Consider the following 26,223-nt stretch of genomic DNA (forward strand, 5'->3'; position numbering starts at 1 on the left):
AGGCAAGAGGCATAACATCCGCTGAGCATCCGCGGGTAGACCAACGTCGGTCTGCTCAGCCAGCACACGTTGCCCTCCGCACTGAAAATGATAGATAAGGAAGGAACCGCAGTAACAATTTAATTCATTTTTTATCTATCCTGTTCGGAAAGTTTAATTTTCATGGGTAGCCGGGTGGAAAATTGCGTTTTCATCTCTAGGATGGAAAGTTTATTTTTTATCTTTTGAATTAGCCACGGAGTCGAAGATAATTGGGCTACGTCAATGAAACTTTTTTTTTAACTTTTCGGCATGACCATCTAGATGCACGTCGTGACCAAGGAGCTTGTATACAACACTAAAGGTTGAAGGCTGAACATCCGTTTGAAACAAGAAATTTGATCTTTATTAAGTCACGAACATATTCCATCTCTTTCTTTAGTTAGGTTAAGAAAGAGATGGAAGTCATTCGTGAAATGTGAAAGAAAGAGATGGAATATATAAAAAAGTTATAAGAGTAAATTTCTTGGTTCGGCGTTGAACCTCCAGTTTTGTAAGCTCCTTGGTCGTGTCGTGACCAACTCGTTTTTTTTTAATAGTCGGCCGTGGCAAGTTGCCAGGTCGAAAAGGTACCGTTGGAGGTTGGATTATAATTAAATTAAATTTATTATTATTCTCATTTTTTTGTAGTATTTTACTTTCCTCACAGTCGAAATGAAAAGTAGAGTGTCTAACTCGGGTGAAATTAACCATTTCCCCTCGAACTATTGGCGCTCTCACTTTGTTCGAGCGCCAGAAATACCTCGGGTGAAATGGGCCACTTTCCACCGCCGCTTTATTAATCGCCGAGGCGAAGCGATGAATTTCCGATTTTTGCTTCACCGTTATTTTTTATTGTTACACAACGAAAAAGTCGCTTTATACAATGGTCTGTGTTTGGTAGGAGCCACAAATATTCCTCTTCTGTATGTATACATGTACGAGTAACATAAATCATTCAAGGGATGCATTTAAAATGCACAACTTAAATATCTAGATGTTTAATTCAAATATTTACTTTAGAAGATTTGAGAAGTTTCAGATTTCTGTTTGAAATGTTTTTCTCTAAACTATTGTTCAATCCGTAATAATCTTTTTCTTTTCCGTAGCTTAGCTGTGCTGAGTACCTATAACTGTAAATAAAAGCAAGCATTCGAAACTATTTTCGTAACAACTTAGTAAAACAACCATACCATGTTAAGTGTTTTAAGTTCAACTAGTATATTACAATATTTAGTATGTTTCAGGGAAACAACGCCTGTCGCGATTTGTCTGATTTTATATAACTAGTTTTTACTTGAGTATGCTGATAAAAAGAAAGATAACATTGTGGACAGAGCTTAAATCGAGCCTTATGTTTGAGAAGCGACGCCGGCTCAGCCACTCTATTCCAAATGATTATCAAATTTGATCATCGACATATTCAACGACTTTGACATGAAGGTACATGCTACTAAAAAAAAAGGTATGTGTTTAGTTCGATTGAAATGTCTGCACTGCGAATTTGGATTATGTCTACATACATGCCATTGCTTGGCGAATGTTTGAAATGGTAATCAAATAATGTAAAAAAAAACTTATAAGTTCTTACCTATTATCTGTATTCGTTATGTAAATAAGAAAATAGTTTAATTCAATAGATTTCTTAATTTTAAAACATTTAAATTCATCATTCTGATAGGCAAATAAATAGTCTTTTTAGAGTTTTGTCAGACTATCGAAGAATAAAGATCGAAGAGACTTATCGATGAATATATCAAATAATTGAATTTATAATAAACTGCAGTAGAACCCGCTTAAACGCGTCTTAACCAGGAAATTGTAATAAACGTGAAAAAAAAACTAGTTCCTACCCGATTTTTAATAATTTATCTGTATACCGAATTTCATCTAAATCGGTTCAGCGGTTTAGGCGTAATAAGATAACAAACAGACAAACAGACTCAAACTTTCGTATTTATGATATTAGTATGATAATTTAAATTAACTAATTTTCCCGCGACTTTGTCTATCAAGGATTCGTTTATCGCTATCTCGCGGGAACTACGCAATTTTCCGTGATAAAAAAGTAGCCTGAATCTTTCTTAGGATCTAAAATTATCTTCATACCCTTTCATTATCCTTTTATTACCCTTTTATTTCGTTTTTGTATTTGCATGCATGTTTAAACAAATAGGTAGTTGCATATAATTAAATTTTAACAAGTGCGTTCTCGCCAACAAACTGTAATATCAGTTTGGTGAGTGGATATGTACCTACAGTAAGTGTATGTAATAACTATGACAAAAAAATAAAAAAAATAAAAGCGGTTCTTGTGTATTACTTGCATTTATTGTATTACTCGTACGGAAATAGTTTACTTTCGCACTTCTACATCTTTTTTCTTCTAATACACTATATATGATAGGAGCGTGACCTCCATATGGACTTCAGTTCTCGAGATAGATCATTAACGCTAACAGTATTTTTTCCTCGTAGTTTCAGATTCATACACGCCCATACATTTTCTATTGGATTGGCATCGGGTGATTGTGTGGGCCAATCCAAAACATCGATGCAACTTTCGGCCTTCCACGCAGTACAAACCCGACTTCGGTGTTTAGAATCATTATCTTTTTTGTAAAATCCATGAAACAACATCCAGCCTTGGTAACATCTTCTTAGCGGAAGGTAACAATGCCTTTTTATAAATTTTCGTCATTTTTAAGGCATCCAGTGAACCAGTAAACAAGTGAAAAAGGCCAAAACCCTGTTTTGAGAAGCATCGGCTGGGTAAATGGTGATGATGAAAGGATACCATGCATGCGTAATTACGTATGTAGGTACAACCATTGTCATTCGCGAGCGTTCGTCCAGTCTCATGCGTAGGCAATGTCGCCATTCGCTATTATCCTTTCTCATCCCTTTAAGCATACTTCAAGTTGTAAAATGGATAAATATTCACTTTATCAAAAAATACCCCACAAAATAAGGTGGAAGTGAGTAAATTCAAATGACGACTTGCGGACTTGTATTGCAAGCAGATAAGATTCAAATTTGTACAAATTATATTGTGAAATTATTTAGGGTCCTTTCGGATGTAAACAGAGGAATACTGCTTCGTATCGTGTAGCATACGCGGGTCTCATTTTGGAAAATGTGCTTTTGGCGGGAAACTGACAAGTTTTTCTTTTTCTTTTTACAGAGTACTGTACGTAAAAGATCATGCTTTTCAACCAGTACTTTTTTAATGTGTGCCATTTAAAAAATAAAAGATATACCGGTCACAATCTTGTCATATTTACTGTGTATAAAATTCTCGTATCACAGCGTTTGTAACCAAACTCCTCCAAAACAGCTTGACCGATTTTAATGAAATTTTTTGTTCTTATGCGGCACGTCTCAAAATAGGACGTGCTTACTCTATTTTTCATACTTCTACGCGAACGGAGTCGCGGGCAACAGCTATTGATATATATTAGAACGGATGTCGTGACTATAAGAATTATACAAAAAACACAGTAAAATAACCCTCCTTCGGGTAGTCGTGTAAAAAGTCTGGTAACAGTTAAACAGCTAGCAGTTACTTTTATTATTATGTTGTTTAGTTTGATTGAATACGCGAGTAAACTTTGTATTTTATGTTGGTATTGATGTCGTATAGTTACTGTGTTTTCTTTTCAATAATTCACTGTTATTTAGATAAACTTGATTACGCTTGTTGCGGAATATATAATATAAGTATAGGTCGCGCCATCTAAAAATAACGCTGGAAGAAAGGTTTTCTTTGTTACATAAATCTGACCCGTGATTGACCCGTCTCGGGTGATGAAAAGTAAATGAGGCTTATTATGTAATAGAACAAAATGTAAATAGATGTTATCTATTTTTTTTGTATTAATAAATAACAACAATACTTATCTAATAACAATAATGAAAACACTAACGCATTTATATTAATGAAATAATGACAAACCACGTTTTAGAACGTGTCATTGTGCTTTTTTTTCTCTGGTGTGTTTCCGAATCTCTTTTCATCATTTGATATCCTATTTTCTTCTTGTTTGTTCTGTATTTTCTTTGTAATTATAGTCGCATTTGGAATAATTTCAGAAAACTGAAATGAGCTTTACTATTACTAAATAAATGTTTAGTAATAAGAATAAAATAACAGATTAATTAACAGATTTAAATATTAATTCAACAATGTATGAAGAACTTTCTTTGTGAACACGTCAATATTCAACGGTCGTATCCTCAACCTCTTATCTACCCGAAATGTACTCATACAAAAAATCAACACTATAATATTGTGGCCAGATACGAGATTGTGAAAGTAAGTGGTCGATATTTATTTTCAAGGCGGCACCAGTTCACGATAACGTTCAAATTTTAAAAATTCTTTCCAGCCAAGAGGATAAAAAGCGTCTTTCCACGCAGATTTCGAAGGATAAAAACAGCTTTTTCAAGCTAGTGAGGTGAAAAATAAATTAGAATATAATTTAATAGAATTAAACACAAGTTCGATTCAATTTAGAATGTATTTATAATCTAAATAAAATAAAAGAGATGTTGAAACTTTCGATTAGTAAGTCGTCGTGAGTGACGTGAAAACCAGATGAAGGCGCAGCGTCGATGCTGCAGATGGCCATTTCATTGTCTTAGGTACGGATAATATGGGGGCAAACTAAGTGTTACCTTACCTGACGCACTGTGTAAACCGTGATTAGCAATGAGCTCCCAATATTGCGATGCAGTGGCATGTACGAGTATCATGATAACGTCTGCCCGTTCATGCATTCATGACGTCTAGCCGTGATCATGATGCATGTAAGTATTTGGTATTTTGTACACATGTATTTTTAGTCTACAATTCTAAAGCGTGCGAATACATACTTGTACGTACACGTTTTTTAACTTCAAGTTATAAACAGAATTCTGAAAATAAGTACAGGACTTAAGTAATGGGACCACATAAAATGCTAACTTAATAGAATTTTCTACTTGAAAACACAACTGCAACCATTCGTGTTCAATAAATAACATCAAATCCTTATCTACCATTTTATGGGCGTATTCCAGTAGAACAAGAAGTAATGTAAACAAGAAGATAAATGTACGTAGACGTATTTTCTAAATCAATGGTAGACATTAAAGAAAGCACGACGGATAAGGATAAAAATAAAATCGTGTACATATTATTATTCAAGCTCTTCTGAGATGTGATTCTATGATAACTAAAAATATTACGGCTCAATTACAAATTTTAACCAATCCGACTTATTCCAGACATATAATCGTATAATTTGAATTCTTTCGTCTTTAGTTCTACTAAAATACACCCTTTATTCGTAAACTAGACAATGAAAAGAAAATCAAACATCTCTTCACTATACTTTTCTACTTGACGATGTAATTCTGTATTTATTATATAATAAATGCTAGCCAGGCCAGCGATTCTTCATTAAAGGTCGGTATGAACCAAAATTCGTCACAAGATTAATTTTCGTATCATTTATATGATTTATATGCTGGTAGTTCCCGAACGCTTTCTGAGCAGTACGGACATTTTTAAATCGGCTCTCATACTGATTACACGGCATTTTCAGGAAACTCACGAAGATTCCGTGTGAATGAAGTGGTAAAAGGTTACGTATTATATCGAATGGAGATTTTCTTAATGTGATATTAATTATGTTGCGTGACTGTATAATTCAGGTCTCAAAGAAAATAAAATTTAATTTGTTACCAAAATTGATTGGTTGAAGCTAGTTGTCTTATGTGAGAATCAACTTTTGTTTAATTTTTTATAAGATTTAATTTTTATTTATTTTATAACTTCACTTCGCACGAGTACCTAGTTCTTTGTTTTATTCAATCTTGCATGTCAATTTTGATCCCCTTCCAGTGGACAGATAGGCTTGAAATTTGGTTTATATGTCGGTTTGATAACAATGCAAGTAATTTCAGCGAAAAAGATTGTACTCAAATGAAGTTATAACATAAACTTATTAATATTTTTATTAACGTGCATTTAATACGATCGGAGTATTATTTCAAAACACCTTCTAAACATCAGGCACTACAACTTTACGTTTTAATCTTGTTTTAATAATCACTTTCAGCTGTATCATAGTAATCATCAGCTTAGCAACAAAAATACTCTTTTACATATTTAGGTATAAGCGTACGAGTATTTTTATATATCACAACTTGTATTTTTGCGTGTTAAGATAATATGCAGGGTACTAATTGACCCCAACATTTTTGCCTTGCTGTTCCGCTACCACACGTGCCCGTGGCTGCGTTTGTGTGTGACACATATTCAAGATCTTGCAGAGCCCACCCTCCTCCACTTCCACATAAATGATAGGTCCAACTATTACAAACACAAAATGTTAACGCGATTCAAACTGTTTACTTATTCTTAAAGAAAACAAGCTTGAAAGATCCCTTTCAGGGATAAGTTCGCCTTTGTACTCATTTATTTTCATTTATTTCATCATTGCACTTTGTTCATGTCACCCTAAGTCTAAGTAGGTACAACCCAACGCTTTTTGTTTGTGGTTTTTTGGTCTTATTTTTGTGTTTTATGTACAATCAAGTGTTTACATACATACATAATCATATAACCGCTCTCAAATAAAACTAATGACGTAGGTTCTACGAGTAATGCTCAAATTTGTATCTAATGGTTCTTGCCGCACAGACGTATCTGTTGTCAACGTATGTGAGAAATTAAAAGAAATATTTTGCATTGTTACAATGTGGGTATCAAATGTAAGCTAATTTGTCGATTCTATCTAATTAAAAAACCTAATGAGTAAAATCGAAATTCATATTGAAGTCAGTTCTAAATATAGGTATACTTTTAATCGACCATTTTCTTTCAGAGAAATATCAAAAAAGTATTATAGCAAACCGTATTCAAGTACCTAGTCGTGTCTTGCCCGAGTGGGCCTCTCGCGCGCGCCGACCAGCAAGAATACTTGCTAGTAAGAGTGTGGTGTCAGCGTAAACTCCAATTCAATAGAATCTGACAATCCTGTAGACACTTCCAGCCTACTAATATAAACACCGGGCTGCCTAAGGCTTTGTGATGTGACTATTATTCTTTTTTGATTCCATTTAGATGATAATTGCAACAACAGGGACATATATAATCAAGTGTGCCCACGATAGGGTGTCTTAAATATGTAGAAAATTGTCAGATTCTATTGAATTGTACTTTAGTACGCTGTCCCTCTTCACCTCCCGCGCCCCGCTCTCTTACGAGCCGCGCCAACCGCGGACCAGTCGAGTCGCTTTAAAGCCGCCATAGCGAGACTGCGCGAGACAGACTCCCGCACCCGCGCATCCACACGACACTCGCACCGCAAGCGACATCGTCTTGTGCCTTACAGTGTTATATCTAGTGACTAGCTATACTATATCTGTTAACCCACTAATCCATATTTTTTTTCTGAAACAATCGATTACTCTAAAAGGAAATAGTTTCGACACTTTTTTATTACTGAAGTAAAGAATTGCTAGGCTTTGTCCGTGTACGTGACATGTTTAGGTATATTTCATTTGAGATAACCATAACTAAAATAAAGATAACCAACACTAACTTAATGTAAGCATGCGCAGATAGTATGTTTATCAGCTGAACTGTTCCCAAAATTTAAGATAAGGTAGATATAAGTAATTATTATGTGTGGAATGAAGTAATTTATAGCAGAAAATATTGAAATATGCTTTGGGTTAATCATGTAGGTACATATCTTTAAGCATGTTCAGAGCTATACTTGTACTATAGATACTGGGCAACGGATAAACATACTTATATAGATAAATACATACTTAAAATTAAACATATAGAATTTATTATTAAATACAGATTAAATTAAAGAAAAAGACAAAGAAAACTTACCTAAGAAACCTTAACTAAATATATCATACTTAAATACAATATTAAACATAAAAGACCCGAGAACAAACATTCGTTTTTTCATATATTAAATTAACCTATAAGGTTTATTTTCATTTTTGTTGCAGATAAGTCGGCGTTCGTGTCGAGAATCTCGCTTGGAGCTATACAATGGTCGACTCATAACATTGGTTTTTCGCATACGCATATAGTATCTAAAACGGAGGCGTTCGAGGCGGAAAAATGTTATTGTTGATTATATTGTATTTTGTCTCGTTTCCCGTGCTGACCACAAGACTAGTCAAAGGAGAAACGACAATGGATTCGAAGTCACCTCAACCATTAATCAGCTCAAGAGTGGTACGAACAAAGTACGGTGACATAAGAGGATTCATAGTTACACCGGAATCACGGTTTTTAGAACCAGTTGAAGTATTCAGGGGAATTCCATACGCATCTTCACCGGTCGGCTCACTAAGGTTTATGCCACCCGTATCTGGAGCCCAATGGTCAGGCGTTAAGATAGCTGAAGAGTTCAGTCCAGTGTGCCCTCAAGTGCTTCCTGACATAAGAAACGAAACAGCAGTTTTAAAGCGAATATCGAAAGGAAGACTGGAATATTTGAAACGGATTCTTCCTTTTCTAACGAACCAAGCAGAAGATTGCTTGTATCTAAATATCTACGCACCAGCCCAAGGTATTATATTTTTACTTACTTTAAATTATAGTTTATAATCTTACTTAACCTATTTTTACGACTTATTATCATATACTAAACGTGAAAATAGTGTAATGTGAAAATAGCAATACAGAAAACAAATCAATTGGTAGATAATTGAAAATAAAGGTCAAATTTAGTCCAATTCAACTTGGTTTTGGTCTCAAAGGGGGTTGTGAAGGAGCAGTACACGCAACCCGGGCTTTTCTAGGTAGACAAAATTTTGAAGTATTGGTTAAAATAGACGTCAAAAATGCTTGCAATTCTATAGACAGGCGTGCACTTTTAACACAAATACAGCTTGAGCTTCCTGAAATATATGCCATGGATACATGTATCAATGTTATGGCTCGCCTTCAAAGCTAATGATGAAATTTTATCTTGTGTAGGATGCCAATAGGGGGATCCGTTGGGCCCAGTAATTTTTAGTTTGACGATTCACCCTATAATCACTCAGCTTCAGTCAGAATTAAACATGTGGTATTTAGATGATGGCACTATTGGAGGAACAGCCGCCTCAGTTAAGGCTGACCTCGATTCCATTATTAAACGTTTCTCAGAGATCGGCCTTACGCTTAACACCAATAAGTGCGAGATTTTCATAAATGAGAGTATTTCTCCTACCCTTCAAACTAATATAATAGACAGCGTAAATAATCTCACTTGTAATATTTCAGTTTTATTCCGTGACACCCTTACGCTTCTCGGAGGACCTATTTTTGACGATTCAATACCTTCGACCTTAAATGCTAAAATAGAACAATTCCAAAATACGTCAAATTTGCTTTATGAAATCAGCCGGCTATGCATATCTTACGTCTCTGCCTTTTTTCCCCAAAATGTATATATTTGCTTCGTTGTTTGGAAATTTCCTACAATCACTTCGATCAAATTTTAAAAGAAACAGTGAGCAAAATTACAAATTTAACCTTTACTCCCTCCAGCTGGGACCAAGCAATCTTGCCTGTTAAATTTGGAGGCCTAGGAATCCGGTCAACCAGTAGCCTGGCACTCCCTGCCTATCTGTCTTCCTTTAATAGCACGCTCACTATCATCAGCGGTATTCTTAGACTTACCTCAGCCTCTGATGTTCAGGTGTCGTGTTTAAAGGATGCAGAAACAGCTTGGAGGAATTGTAATCTAGGTGAGTGTTTGCCGTCAGAGAAATCCAGCCAAGCCGCTTGGGATACGATTAATATTAAAATGAATCACAAACGGCTACTGGAGGTTTGCTCTGACCCGAGTGAACGAGCCAGAATATTGGCGGTATCCGAACGGGAATCAGGTCACTGGCTGCACGCAATCCCCTCCCGTACCCTAGGAACCATTTTGGATCCCTCTTCACTACGAATTGCAATCTGTCTTCGCTTGGGCATTAAAATTTGTTAAACACACCTTTGTTGCCGCTGCGGTCAGACAGTGGACACTTTGGGTCGACATGGCCTTTTTGTCACCAGAGTGTGGGTCGCTTTTTTAGGCACGCCACTCTTAACGACATCATCCGCCGGGCTCTCTCCACTGCCTCTGTGCTCACGACATTGGAACCTTCGGGTCTCTCTACCACCGACGGAAAGAGGCCCGATGGTCACGTTAACGGTTCTGCACGGAAGCCTGGGTCCGCCGCAGAGCAAGCCCAAACTATTAAGTGTCGAAAATATGCATTTCTTTCGAACAACTACATATTTGCGGCACTTGCAATAGAAACTTTGGGCCCATGGTCGTCCGACACAAAAAAGTTTGTAAAAGAAGTGTCGAACAAGCTCTTCGGCGTCTCAGGCGACCATAGGGCTGGTACCTTCTTTGCCCAGCGCCTAAGTTTGGCGGTGCAGAGGGGCAATGCGGCCTCCGTCCTGGGGACGATGCCCCAAGTGGGCGATCTCCAGGGTATTTTTATTTGTAATTTTGTTTTGTAAAATTTTGGTTTGTTAAGTTATTTTGATTTGTTATAAAAATAAATTATCTTAAAAGTAAGGTATAGATAGTTAAAAGGTAAGTAACGTAAGGTAAGCAATAGGTGGTTTCATCACTTCAGAGCAATCACTTCCGGGCAACCTTTTATAACAAAAATTAGTAAATAATAGATTTCAATAACAAAATACGCAAAACTATGCATTCATACGATACACAGTTAAAACAAATATATTGATATAGATATCTACAGCAATATAAAAATAAACTAAGTATAACAGATGATTAATAGTAAATAACTAGGCCCTAGTCAAACACTAATTAATGAAAGGTAAACATTTTGTCCACCTTAAGTCCGTCGCATATGTTTAGATATTTGTCGTTAAAAACACAAATGAGTCGGATTCGCGCACCGAGATCTCAAAAAATCAAACTGACTACCCGTTAGTTTTAATTTTTTCCCTAAGTTCGACTCACGCTTGACTGTTACGCTCGCTTTAGTGTAGTATTTAACTCGGTCATGAATTCTCGAAGGATGCATTTACAACGTTCTGTCATTTGAAACCAATTCCCATGCGATTGTAGTTCCATGCACAGTATAAATAATTCTTAATTTCGAAAATGCTCTATTTTAAACAGGTTACCACTATTAATGTTTCAACACTGCAAAATAGCGGCAGATACAAGAGTGGGTAAAGTCTGTGACAACAAAATGAAACAAAAAAGCGTTTCAACATTCCCGGACATTTAAACTGAAACATTTGACAAAAAGCTTGATTTATAATTTCAACTAAAAGGGCGAAACGCTCAGCTGAGGTAACTTCTAAAAGAGTAACGTCCTTGCCGAGGGACATCGCATTCATTTTGCTGTTGCGGGAGCCGGACGGAAGAATTTGAATGCGGAGAGGACGGAATGAAAAAATGTATTTTATTAAAAAATGTGCCAATTTACATGGGAATTTGGGAGATAAATACTTACTTCGTTTTACCCCCGCCAATAACGATTTCCTTTTAATTTACTGAGTGAGAATATTTAGGATAGAAAATTGTAGAGTATAAACATACCTTAAATTGATTTTAATTGCTGATTTATGTATATTAATTTTAGGTTTAGCAGTGGCGATTCCTCTTCATTTTACACCTATGACCTAACTGATTTTGTTAGTGTCCATTTTTACCACCACTGTATTTTTATTGTAAAGTACTCTTCTAAAGTATGGTACACATAACCACGGCGTATTAAATTGCATAGGTAGCTAAAACGTCTTTTAGTTTGGCCAAATGCCTCGATATCAGACACACAAATTTAAAGCAAATGTATGTAATGTTAGTTACTATAAGAGTTCTGAATGTATCTCGAATGCAGGCAGCAATGTACTATTATTATACGGATTTCACGCACGTTGGTTGACACAGGCATTTATCGTTTTCTCTCCATTACGAGTATAAGACAGGAATGGTTGGTACATATAAGAGCAAAGCTATACATAAAGCAAACAGATCCTACCTCCTACCAACCCTATAATATGTCTGATGTCTAAATTTCACTACATGACTCAGGGGTTGGACACTCCGCAGTTTAGGTACGTTCGACCGGCGCACCCAACCATTGGGTGCACGGCAGTGGGTTGCCGCTTAGCTCGCATGCTGGACGCGTCGCGCGTGATTTGTGTAGGTACCTACCGACTTATTTTTTTTGCAAACTATGACTTCGAAATTGTTTACGGCTGTATAAATAAAAAGAAGATAAAAGAATCGGAATTATCATTTTTCAACCTTCCGAAAGATAGGTATTGAAAGGTAAGAAGTCATTTTCTTGCATTTAATTTAAACCATCACATAAATACTCTGTAATGTAAGAGTGCACCTACTACTCCTACATAATGAGAACAAGATTGTTTGTTAGATATTACAATGATTTTAGGGCATCTAAAGGAATATAGTTTTGCGACAGGTAGGTACTTATCTAGTAGATTTTCGTATTGTTACAATCAAAGTCGATTCCTTATTGATTGAATACCGTTTAATTCACCTAAAAGTAAACGCTTTAGACCCATTTTAAAACAAATTACAATTGCCTAAGTAAATAAGTTTGCTCAAATGTTTGTATATAAGTAAGTAGGCACTTTGTCAAGCCAACTTAAAACAAACTAAACAAAAATATCATACAAGATTGAACAAAGAGGTACCTACTACCAAATGGTTGCTGTTGCTGATAAAATATTGTTGTTTTGTAGCCTTAGCCGTTGAAGTTTATTTACTTATTTATTAAAGGTAGCTTATTGAATTCATATTAGTACCCACTGTTATCTTTATTCATAGGCGAGTGGGAACCCTGTGCTCTTGGCGCCAAACCGGTTTCGAGTCAACGGTGCCCTACGGAATATGAACGCTCGTGTAACATGATAAGTTTCAATTTCGCGTGCAAGTCGTAAGAGTAGGCAACGATTTATACCTAAACTTGACTTTTGTTCGAGAGAGTCCCTTCTGTACGGTAGTACTATTAGTTATTCTGTGCTCATGTTTTAACAATTTCCATCTTCATTGAAATTTGATTTCTCCAAGGATTCCGTTTCGCCATTTTCTAAATTCTGTTCTAAATGCCGTATATTTCTGTTAGGCGCATTATAATGTAAAAGAAAACTGATTCGTTGTCTTCAGTCATTCATTACTGTGCAGATCTCCTTGTACATATACGGATACCCGGCATTATTCGCTGAGCAGTGCTTATGGGAGATAGCTTTTTTGTGGTGGTGTGGTACAAATTATTTATGCTCACATGTTGGTGTCTTACGATCTCAAAATATTTTAATACCAGTTATACCAATTTAAATAATCAATGAAGTATCATTTTCTATTGTTAACCCCGTTTGAATTTGTGCAAGTATGACTGAAGCTGAAGCGATCGACACAAAACGGAACTGTTTACGATGAGTACGGAACGGAAATAAGTTCTGGTTTAAACTTTTTATACAATTACCTAGTGCTCTTGCTCTATCATTATAATGTCTTATAGTGTATAAGCAATACCACACCACACCACAAGTTTAGGTTTCAGTTTAGTGCTAAGAAAGCTATATAAAATTTGTTTATTTACATGTTAATTAAAAATTACAGTAAAAACCAATGCACTGTAAAATTGAAAAACAAAAAAAAAACGAAAAAAAGGCATAAAAACACAAAAAAGACGTACAAAAAATAATAATAATATGGTCGTTTCAAGCTAAAGGTAATTCAGTTTCTTTAAGTTTGTCACAATGTTTAATATACATCAATGAGAGTGTTAATGGAATACAACAACTGAGTAAGGTTAGGATCTGAACGTAGTCAGAAAATAATTATTTGTTACAAAGTATGCGATGCCGGGAGCTTACTTATCATTTTATTTCGAGCTTTCAGTTAGAGACATGCTTATTATGCAATAATAATATAAAAACCGGCCAAGAGCGTTTCGGACACGCCCGAAATAGGGTTCCGTAGCCATTACGCAAAAATTAAGTAATTTTGTACGGATTTCATACCTTAGGCTGCTACTTATACTACTAATAATTCTCAAGAAAACTACCATCCTGAATTTTTTCAAAGGTGGAGACGCTCGATTTTAATGAAAATTTGCACTTTAGAGTTGAATATTTTGCAAACAAACTCCACACTACAAGGTTGGATGAGAAAAAAAACATTACCCCCACTTTACGACTATGGGAGGTACTGTAAAAAAATTTTTTTTTTAATTTATTATTGTGTCATCTTGTTGGCATAGCTTACATTATATATTCGTGCAAAATTACATCTTTCTAGCATTGATAGTCGACCATGAGCAAAGTCGTGGACGGTCACACAGACAGACAGACATGGTGAAACTATAAGGGTTCCGTTTTTGCCATTTTGGCTACGGAACCCTAAAAACAATATAAACGCTCATGCTTGTTACTTAAAACCTTCCCCGCCATAAGCGTGGGAACAAAAAACTTGATTTATCCGTTTCTTCCCGATCCATCATGCTTCAGATAAGGAGGGGCGGGATATCTCGAATGCTGGAGGATTGGAAATTCACGCTGAATCCGAACGATTGCTATACTTTTTATTGTTCTCAACCGATAAACGAGCTCGAATGGCATGCAGATGTATATGGTTAAGCTTGCGCACCAATAAGTTTCGTTATTCGCGTAATCCACGATTGCCGCGTGTCGGGTTTGATTTTTAATCAAATCGCATATTGCTTTGGGAATATTATTCTGACTTAAGCCCCGTTTACGCACGAGAATCACAATATTCTAATTTATTATTTATTTATTTTATTTATTTATTAACTTTGGCACACAAAACAAATTGTAAACATGCGGTACAGTAATGAGAATAATTAAGGCAAGAGATCATTTACAATTCAAACTATGTGTACACATAATGAAAAGAGTGATACAATTAAAACTTAAAGAAAAGAAAAGAAAAGTATCAATATTTACATAAATACAAGAGAAACTATACATGCATTTAGTTAACAAACATAATTTATTATATTTTACTTAGAATCCTCACACAACTGAACTGAGGACAATCCGTAATTTGCTGACAAAAACATTAAGTCTTGAACCAAATATGTCTAGGTCTTCATGAGCACCGAGCAATCTTAGTATAAGGTAGACAAGACAGTCTTGTGATTTACTTTCTGACTGACAGACGACGCAGCCTTAGAGAGTGTTGAGAACATGCTGAGAACAGACAGTGCCGTTACGACGTCGATTAGTGTGCGTTACGGAATGGAGTTACATATTAAGAATACAGAATGACAGGATGAAGTTGAGGCTGTGCAGATCACATGCCATGTCGAAATCAAGACCTTAAAACCCACCTTCCGTAAAAAAAGGTAATGGGCGGAAACCCAGGGAAAGAATTTTGACTTCTTAATCAGTGGAAGAACATTTAAGCAGTTTCCCCATTGCGAGTTAAACGAACTTCGTGCGGAATCTATTCCGCTTGCAATGGAAGGTGGACAACAGGCAGTAGTCAACATCTTAGTTGTCAAAATCTATTACAGATAACTTATAATAAGTACATGAAGATACATATAATATAAGTATAGATAATTTTATCAAAAAGTTGGACCTTTTATGAATACTAATATTAGAATGTTCGAAAGAATAGTTAAGGTACGCTTTTATTTAAAAACCTATGTAGGTAACGAATTTGTATGAACTTTTTATAATTATACTGAGCTGCAAAAAATTTGGCCCTTGAATATAATGCAGTAATATGCAATTTTCTAATTAGAGTGGACCAAATTTTATGCCGCTAAGTATATTTTCAATTGCTGATACTTGTCATGAAAGTTCTACGTAAGTGACAGCTTTAATTTCCATATTTGGTATTATTTGATATTATGTTATTTTCTCAAACATTTTTTATTCATATTTTTACTTAAAATTAGCTTCGTGAACAATGAAAACGCTCTTTGTTATAATTTGAATTTGTGTTGGTTTAAGTAGGACAGCATTAAAGTTCATCAGCTCCATAAAATATAGTCACCCGTTTGTGGCTCCCCCTTTATTACCAGTTCTCCGGCCAGCGCTCATAAAAATAATATATCGATATTACTTTGCGAAGTCGATAGTCCTTCTGTTAGTGCGTACTTGCGAAAGAACATATTAGTTTTCTAATAGCCGCCTTAATAGTACTTGAGGGAAACGATACAAGTTTTGTTTTTGTGTGGTTTTTATATTTTATTGTTAACTCACTATATGACCACTACATATTTGAAGTTTAATTTATGCCTGCGTGAAACTAATTCGATAAAATTAAGTAAGGTGTTTATGCAAAATACTAGTCTGATTAATGGTATTGGTTGGTGCTATGTAGGTAGATTACTTCCTGTAAGTTTTACGATTGGAACGAGGCCGCGAGGATCTGTTTTATTGCTGTGTGCGTTTATTTGTAACTCAATAGTAAGGGGTTGTAGTAAGCGTCAAGCGAGAATAATGTAACGAATAAGATATTTGGAATACCGCGAAAAATTAAACGAGGTGTTTTAAATTTAATCCGGAATATTCAGGAACGTGTTTCAGTTAGCTAGACTAAAAATTTCGGTAAATATTTTTCAGAATTGCCAAATTGACAAAGGTGTCCATACATTGTTCGATGTTTAAAAAGTACTTTGGCGTCTAATCCGTGACTTTTCAGGGGTGTTTAGTTGAAGCAATCAACCGTCTGATCTTGATATTCTTGGTTAATTATAAGACGCCTGGTATTTTTTTCATTCAGGTAAATACATTTTTTAACCATCGTGACATTGCAGCAGGCGTACGTGACGCTGTGGCCCGGTACCCTGTACTGGTGTTCGTGCACGGCGAGAGCTACGAGTGGAGTTCCGGCAACGCCTACGACGGGTCCGTGTTGGCGTCGCACGCGGGGCTTGTCGTGGTCACTATCAACTACCGCCTCGGCATTCTAGGTAACAAGACGGAAACATTTATTTTATTTGGCGGTGGTGATCTCTTACCATCAGGAGACCCACTTGCTCGTTTTCCATAAAGTCGTATAAAAAAAAAATTAGTTAAGTATATATTTATTTATAAACCAATGAAAATTTACAGCGTTACAGTTTATTTATACAAATGCGGTGTAAATTTAAAAACATGAAAAGTCTTCCGTTAGGTAATGAGTCTAGATTTTTTTAAGCAAATCATATGAATTTTTGGTAAACGAAGGTTTTTTCTTGCTAATTTGACCTCGCTGAAAAATGGCAAATGTGAACTCATTCACCAAAACATTATGTACTTAAAACAATATATTTTTCAAAATATTGTATTGTATTGCATTTTATTGTCAAACTCTTTATTGTACATAAAAATAAATAAAAATAACAGAACACAAGATAATAAGATAATAATAAATAATGGGTAAGTATCTAATAACATTTTAAAATTATTGTGTTCAAACAGATGAAATGGTTGCATCAACAGCATTTGATTTAATTAATCTCTTTTTTTGCATTTTTTTTGTTGTCAGTAACTGTTTTTTATACAAAGCTACTGTTTTTTTATAGAAATCTAGCGGACCCGGCAGACGTTGTCCTGCCCGAAAAAACACCTAGGTACATTAAAATTGTGTTATCATACCAATAACAGCGCCATCTAGCGGGTCGAATTGCGTATTCAAACCATCAACCAACTGTGTTTTGCCATATCAATTATTTGAAGTGAATATTTTGCTAGACAAATTATACAGCGTGTATTTTTGATACTACCTCAAACGTTAAGGGTAGTTATTGAAGGCCCTAATAATCACGTCTTATTATGTTTTAGTACAAAAAATGACTTATTATATTTCTTACAAAATTAATAAGCACGCAATGTATCACTAGGCGATATACTTTGTTTTTATTCAAAACGGCGTACTTGTTGACGTGACAGTTGTCACAGAACGCTTCTCTCTCGTATCAAGTTATTGTAAACATTACATTGTTGCTCGAAAATATTTCAAAAATTAATTACGCTCTGGTAGTTAATTCTAAATTAACAATTTGTTTTGATATCGGTTCACAGGACTTAAATCTTCGTCTGGTTACAGTTTGAGGTAGTATCAAAAATAAACGCTGTATAAAATAACTCGCGCCCCGCCCCGCCTCCGCACGGGTATAATATTCAATATAACCCTCTTTTGGACACACACAATACACATAAACATCACACCTGTATTCCCAAATGGGGTAGGCAGACCATACGAAACGTTACCGCTTCTGAGCCAATTTTATAAATTTTAGGTTTTAAGTTTGACAAAAACGGTACAATAGTGACAAGTTTCTAGCCTGTCGCCTACTGTATATACCCTCTTTTGGACAGTTGGGTAAAAAGGTCTCCGTGCCGGCAGCCCGTAGTTTGTACGGGCAAAATTTTCAATAAACTGGTCAATGCGAAAAAAATCACGTTTGTTGTATGGGAGATCCCCTTTAATACGTACTTATTTATTTTATTTTTCATCACACTTGCTCGTAAACAGTGTCGTAACATGCAGGCTACCTTGATTGCAACCCCCCAAATAAAACCCTCGACCTTAATGTTCTTGTCATGAAGCCCGTGGTCGGTAAATGAGTCATTGCCCGTACTAATTTTCATGTCATGAAGCCCAAGGTCGGTAAATGAGTTTGATACTGCATGGCGGGCTGCAGCGCGGCGCGTGCAGGTCGGGCACATGCTATACGTGGGATGGGGTGGCGCGGAGGCTGGCGCTGCCAAGAGCGTAGTCAGCGGTATCGGCAATTTTTGGAAAAATCTTAGTTTTTCTTTTACAAATATACAATTTTACTCACAAATGTGATGAAAAACATTGTATGTCGTACGGGCGGTACTAGAATTATGAACATCGACTCATTAAAGCCCTCAGTCTTCGACTTCAGGCTTTTAATACTCTCGTTCGTAATTCCTTGTTTACCGCCCTTAAGACACAATGTACTATTAAGTTAATTAGTTATCTTTATAGTGAATGTACAACTAAATATTCTGTGAATGTTTCAAGCTCGCGATATGCGATAATTCCGGCGGCAAAAAAATCGGCAAAAACACGTTTGTTGTTTTTTTTTTATAGTGAATGTACAACTAAATATTCTGTGAATGTTTCAAGCGTCTACCTGTTGCGATTATTGAAACGGCCAAAAATCGGCAAAAAAAACACGTTTGTTGTAGGGAGCCCCAGTTAAATATTTTTTTATATGTTTTTAGTACCTATATATTGTTATAGTATTAAAACAACCTTACTCCTTTTCGTTGACTGGTTTATTATTTCCAACAATTGTGCTGCAATATACTTTTATAACAATCTGATATCTGTTTTTAAATCACCAATCATTCATTCATTAAAATTTCCCTTTATCAAAACCAAACTTGCTCTTCTTGCATCATACTTCTCAACGAACCAACCACCATCTCCCCTGCCCCTTGTTTTTTTTTACAATCCGCCGCCAATTCCGGAGTTGCCTTTTTTTAAGTACTCATAAAAATAGTAACTTGCTCGACTATACTTAATTAACTAGGTACTATTACAATTCGAACGGTCATAAATTACACACATAACAGATCAAACACAACCGAGTTAGTAAAGGAATAATTGAAGCCGTAACATATTCTATTAGGAAATTGTGTACTAAAATGATTTCAATCATAACAGCTCATAAACTACCACAGCCACGTCATTACTAATTCTAAGAACAAATTGTGCATAAAATATACCAAGGAAAACGATAGGGTTCATAAACCGATACACAATTATATGAGAGCGTTAATAGTAGATTATTGTCGTGGCCTGGAAGTAGGCAACTGCTGGCTGAGTATAATACGAAGCCAGCAATTGCTATTCCAGCCGAGACTAATATAAAGCTTTTCTCAAAAATGGTGAATAATAATTCTGAAATAGAGTAAACTTTTTCTCTAAATATATTTTAACATTTAATTTTATTCCAATATTTTTCTTATGCTTTCCCGCCTACTACAAACTTCAATGAAGCCAGCAACTTTGATAAAGCGCTCGCCAAATCCACACCAAATAATCACTATGTTTACCTATTGTTTTTTACACTAAAAAAAACATACTAAGTATTAACACTATTTAAAAGGTTTATAATACAGTTTAAAATTTATTTACACTAGTCGAGCTTCTTATTATTTAATTACACAACATCGAAGTCCACTGAATTTCCCGCGAATGAACCAAACTGACAGCTAATTTTTTTTTCTGCTGCTGCGCATGGAATGAGTCTGAAGCGCTATTCAGCCACCGAGAGGGCGACAGCCAAAGAGGATGAGAATTAAAAATTGTTTTTTATTCAAAATACTTGCACCTAGTGCTTACATTTTGGTGATATGTTTTTATTAACTTGTAATGTAATGTAACTAGTTATGTTTGTTCAGGTGGAATTAATATTTTAACTTAAATTTGAAGTGGATATTTTGCATGCATGTATAAATCAGATGACAATGCAATATTATTATGACGTAGAGCTGATCTGATGATGAAGTTAGATGTTCGTCATAGGAACTGTAATAAAACGACACGACTGCATCGATTTTGGTCTCATTTGATTCGTCTTGACGACTACCTACTTTGGTAACCAGGGTCAAAAAGTACCGCCAGCAAAAATGCTTGTATTAGAATTTTTTACAAAAAACTATTACCTACTGAAACAGGAGGTGTGGAACCCTTCATGCGCGGGTCGCTCGCACTCGCACTTGACCGATTTTTTTCTTTTCGACAACGGAACCCTAAAAACTGCTATACCTATACATTCGTAAAAGTACAAATAATATAAAACAATATCATAATTGGTGGCAAGTGTCCCATGATATTTATTTATTATACTTAATTTAGAAACGTAGACTGAACAATTCACTACTTAGGTACTAACAACATTCACTTTATAAAATGCATTTTCTTTAATAATCATATTCAATTTTGAAAAGTAATAGGGTCGAATAATTTTACTACTTAGGTAGGTTCCTAAACAATTTTATTGCACGTCCCTAAATGTGCCCCTGGCGTAATCGCCAATGCTGATGCAGGCGAGATCAGCTTTCTTCGGGCATGTTCGGCCATTTTCGCCAGCGCTTGATGCGCCGCGCGTTTTGTTCCTAACAGCTAGTCTAGTGCCGTAAGGTACATAGATGTCAATGATCTATGGCAATACTTACCGGTTCTCGTCCAAAGGAAATTTTGCCTTAAAAATTATTTTTTCGTGATTCTGTCGACTGGTTCGATTTCCATAAATTTCACATGTTATAAACCGTCTTTTCGGTGCCATTTTCACAACATATGTTTACGGTCACGTGTCACTACTTTAGAAAACTATTAAGACTAAATTAAATAGAAATCTAAAAGAAAATAACAGAAATTAACGAAGAAAATAAAAAATAAAATAAATATCACGGGACAATTCACACCAATTGACCTAGTCCCAAAGTAAGCTTAGAAAGTATGCGAGCCGTAATCACAAGCTAAGCAACATGGCTGATGTGACACTGATGACAGTTGACTTGACTGTACTGACGTTTTAGTTTAAATATGCTACTGGTTTCCCATGCAAAGTCCATACAAAAAAACATTGTGCATAAAGGGGCGTAAGAAAGGGATTACCTACTAATGAGTCTAGAGTTAGAAGAGTCTTTTAATGACCCGAGTTTGTAATCTCCTTACGGCCCGTGATACACACAATGATATTCATCACATTGCGAGAAAAAAAATGCAAAAAAAAAATATTTTGTGTCCAAACACTTCACAGCTCAACAAAAGCAAGACGCTAAGAAAACAACTTAATAAAATATGAAGTCGAAGTTGGTAATGTTGGTATCGTACCGTCCCTCTCACTCACGTATTAAATAATATTAGCGGCAGGAAAACGATATGAACTTCTATTTTCGAATTTCGTGTTAGCTCCCCTGATTGTCACTTTTTTCGAATCGTCTACCATAGATTGCTAAGAACCGTGTTTAGTTTAGAATTCGAATGGTCTTACGACCAGATTTATTCCAACATGCTAAAAAAATATTTACAAAAATTATTGCAAAACAATTTGATATAAATTTAATTTAAAATATAAAAATAACGAAGTTTCATGAAGCGTGGCAAATTTTTGTTAAGAGGTTATATCTAAGTTTTAAAGATGTAAATAAAACATTGGCTGACTTGAAACCTCTTTAGTCTGAAATGTCGTACCTACTAATTTTGAACATGAAACTACCGTGAGACTCACTCATATTAAATATAATGACCCGGATAACTCACGTCTTAAATCGAGTTTAGCTCGACATGTTTCGGGCTAATCCGTAGCCCTTCGTCTTCGGAGCAACGCGACTCAGCGGCTGCTGCAACACGCGCACTGCGCGCCGCCGCTCTGCTCGCGCGACTACCCGACGAAACTGACACCGGCACACAACTACCCGCGTTTTCATCATCATTACAACTGTCAAATGTAGGGTAGCACACAACACTAACAACATCGCTCTGTAAAGGTACGTTCACACACACCGATGACGCAGCACGAGTATTTAACACCGTTTTCCAACTCGGAGGTACCGTCCAACCACTATCCCGGTTGAAATTCGGCCGACGACTAATCTCGATGGCTTCACGCACTTTCCGCGGAATGAAAAATTTCTCTCTCGCAAGTACAGATACCTTATCAAATCTGATATAGTGCGTCGAATCCGAGTTCATTGAGTGCTCGGCCACAGCAGACCCCTTGTCGTCCTGTTTCCTCATACTGCGTATGTGCTCCGATACCCTTGTGGAAACGTTTCGTCCAGTCTCTCCAATATAGCTCTTGCCACAGGCACAGGGAATCATATATACCCCGGGGCCACTCAGGGGCTCCTTATCCTTCGGCGAACGTACCAACTGTCTGAGCTGCATATGAGGACGGAAAATCGACTTGATGCTATATCTTCAAACACAACTCAATTCCCTCCATATACGCGGTAGGTAAATCAGTGACACATAATAGGTCAGATATTATCTTTAAAGTCTCGTCTACCGGCACATTGGTGAAAAGAGAAGTAACGTCAAAGCTAACCATCAGTTCATCCTCACGCATATGGACATCATTCAACAAGGCAACGAAGTGTTTTGAATCTCTAATAAAACTCGACGACTTCCCCGTAAACCCCAATAGCACAGACGACAGGTAACGGGCTAGCTTATACGTCGGCGAATCAATTTGACTCACTATACATCATTTTACAGAGCGATGTTGTTAGTGTTGTGTGCTACCCTACATTTGACAGTTGTAATGATGATGAAAACGCGGGTAGTTGTGTGCCGGTGTCAGTTTCGTCGGGTAGTCGCGCGAGCAGAGCGGCGGCGCGCAGTGCGCGTGTTGCAGCTGCCGCTGAGTCGCGTTGCTCCGAAGACGAAGGGCTACGGATTAGCCCGAAACATGTCGAGCTAAACTCGATTTAAGACGTGAGTTATCCGGGTCATTATATTTAATATGACCTACTAATTTTTTAAAACTAAAGTCAAAACTCCCTTGGGGAGGAAAACTATACGTAAGTCCATATTCCCGCGGGAACAATTGAGGCTACTTTCTTTTAGTATACAGGCATGGAATAACGTCATCGACGAGCAAGTGTGATGAAAAAGTTTTTTTTATTCCGTGTTGCGCGAGTCTGGTAACCAGTTGCTGGCTGCAGTACGAATGGGTCCATGAGCGGCAGTGATCACTTACCATCAGGTGACCGGCATGCTAGTTTGCCAGCTTTTGATATAAAAAACTCGCTCCGTTATTCAATACTTGGGTCATTATTGACTTCCGAATCATAAACGCCATAAATTAATTCATTCAAAAGAGTCAAGTTACCTGCTGGTTATTTCAACCGGCCCAGCAGGTGTGTCTTGAAACAATCTTCAGATTATAAGAGAGAATATTGAACAGGCGAGAGAGCTGGTGTCATTAAACAATATTAATCAACCTTGACTCGTGACGTCTGTTGTAATCACTGGTTGGCATGCCATGCGCACATAACTGCGATCTTAGTTCTCTTCAAGATGATTAAGCCTTATTGCAGTTGTTTCTTGTTTTTGCGTCGAGATCAACTTAACGATGTTTGTTAATGACCACGCCTTTACGACATACGCGTTTTTATGACTAATCAATACCATTGACAAGAGGCTAAATGAGATTTTAAACACTATTAAGACAATATTAATTGTCATCCAAGAGACATAATTCTAAATTGTATTTTTTTTACGTTGATGATGTGATGATTTATGCAGTTAAAATGAATTAAATAGTTTCCTACTTCCTACGTATCTAAAATTCGGGAAAGTAATCAAATTTTTATTTGCTACGGTAAGTATAGTAAGGTAAATACGTACAAAATGACATTTATGGACAAAATGACATAGTGGGCTTATTTTGAAATAGGCGGGCTGTAGCGAAGTCTCGGACACTGCAACACGTCACGGTGGCCATATTCACAACTCTGTGAAACGCTGAGCATAACTGGTGCAGTCGAGCCGGAGTAAAGCGTTTGGATATGTTTCATGCCCACCAAAGTTTTTAACCATACACTTGTTTTATCTGGTTTTTGGTGAATTATGTTTAGGTAATTGTAATTATTTTTATTAAAATTAATGAACTATGATATGATCTAGTAATTGATATTAACTTTGATTCGTTTATCAGCTGTTATTGAAAGATATGTTTTTTTATGTTTTTTGTTTATATTTGGACAAAACGACATACCTAAACACTGGACAAAATGACATGGTGGATGGCGTTTTGTTCATATAATTTCTGTTAATCAAAGTCTATCATTTATCTCGGTGGGTTGTCACGGAACCGCGATAGAAACTAAGCGTCTGCCTCGGAGCCAAGAATCCATAAAAATATATTATAGAAATTATATGGAATGAAATGAGAAATAAAATATGAAATTTTATCGAATTAAAACAAAAAAACAGGGCACAGTGGCATCATGATAATTCTGCTCATACTTAGTGATGATAGCTCTATAGTTCAGAAGATTTCACTGCCGACTAAAAAAACGATGATCTGTTGAGTGACCCTGCATTTGTTGCAACGTCTTTTTTCCTGTTCTCAGCCCAGTCAATGCTGACAACAGTGTATGTTTTTTTTTCTTTGTGCTTGTGTATATTCTGAATTCTGATAACTCAAAACAGGCTAAATATTTTTTTTGCCAACAATATTCTTAAAATGTTAGTATGTCATTATGTCCTTACTTTGTGTGTCATTGTGTCCATACTATACGGACAAAATGTTTTTTGGATTCGTTACCATTTTTAATAATATTGATTTTGATATTGTTCCTACCTAATGAGCCAATGACTGAAGTTGATTATTTTTACGTTAGGTGAAGAAATATGATCCAAAATCAAAACACCCTGTCATTTTGGACGTACTTCCCTTACGTAAAAAAAAATTGATGTTTAATTAAGCTTAATAAGTATTTTAGATTTGAATTAGTTTTTTTTTTTCAAAATATGAACACCTAGGTAATCTCCAAAACATACAAAAATAGCAAACAGTACCTACACTAAAATATATGTAAGTACCTATTATTGTGTAAGTTATACTCTTGTTTTGATGAAGAAATTTCTTACCTCGTGTCGTCGTATTTTCTTTTACCGACACATTCTTGTATGCGCAATAAAAACAAAGTTGACGTACTCCATCAAGAATCCTTTTGTACGCAAGAGATTGTTGTGCCTCAACTTTAGGACATTGTTGTAAAATTTCGACAAAATACTCACATAACTTTGTAACAGTCCCTGCGTAGAATATAACTAGGTACAAGTACAACTAAGTGGAAGCAATTAAAATGTTAGTCATATTATGACACAAATAAATCATTTGTTAACTTTTATCAGTCCCAAATGTACAGTAATGTCAATGGTTACTTTGTAGAGTACTTAAGACTTAAGAGGTATTTGAACTACATAATACATAGTAAAGGTATTCTATTCCTCCAAAAATATCAAATATGTTATTGATGGGCGAGCCATTGAATTCCAAATATTATTTGTGATGTAATATTTGTATACTGAGTAGGTATACTCGTAAATACATAAGCTATTAAAGGAAAATTTGGCAAAATATTTTACACCAAATGGAAGCGACTGCAAAAACTTTGAAAATAATTTTCTAGGTACCTACTAGCTTGAAGTCGGTGCCTCAGCACGAGCCAGC

At 35.9% G+C, this 26,223-nt stretch overlaps 1 protein-coding gene across 8 annotated transcripts in view; it reads left to right on the forward strand.

Annotated features, from left to right (window-relative positions):
- Positions 1-26,223, forward strand: part of LOC141431807 (neuroligin-4, Y-linked-like) — a 263,652-nt gene that overhangs the window by 217,489 nt on the left and 19,940 nt on the right. For 3 of the 8 annotated variants that reach the window (XM_074093025.1, XM_074093004.1, XM_074093051.1), the window contains 2 exons: positions 8,038-8,606; positions 16,825-16,980. In XM_074093025.1, coding sequence (XP_073949126.1) covers positions 8,153-8,606; positions 16,825-16,980 — 610 coding nt within the window. In that variant the 5' untranslated portion in view covers positions 8,038-8,152. Of the gene's footprint in view, positions 1-1,265; positions 1,484-2,496; positions 2,689-4,208; positions 4,476-4,668; positions 4,828-5,574; positions 5,646-8,037; positions 8,607-16,824; positions 16,981-26,223 lie in introns of those variants that run through there. The other 5 variants (XM_074093017.1, XM_074093010.1, XM_074093031.1 and 2 more) reach the window with 5 other exon arrangements.

The sequence above is a fragment of the Choristoneura fumiferana genome, chromosome Z (assembly GCF_025370935.1).
Source record: "Choristoneura fumiferana chromosome Z, NRCan_CFum_1, whole genome shotgun sequence".
Taxonomy (NCBI): Eukaryota; Metazoa; Arthropoda; class Insecta; order Lepidoptera; family Tortricidae; genus Choristoneura; species Choristoneura fumiferana.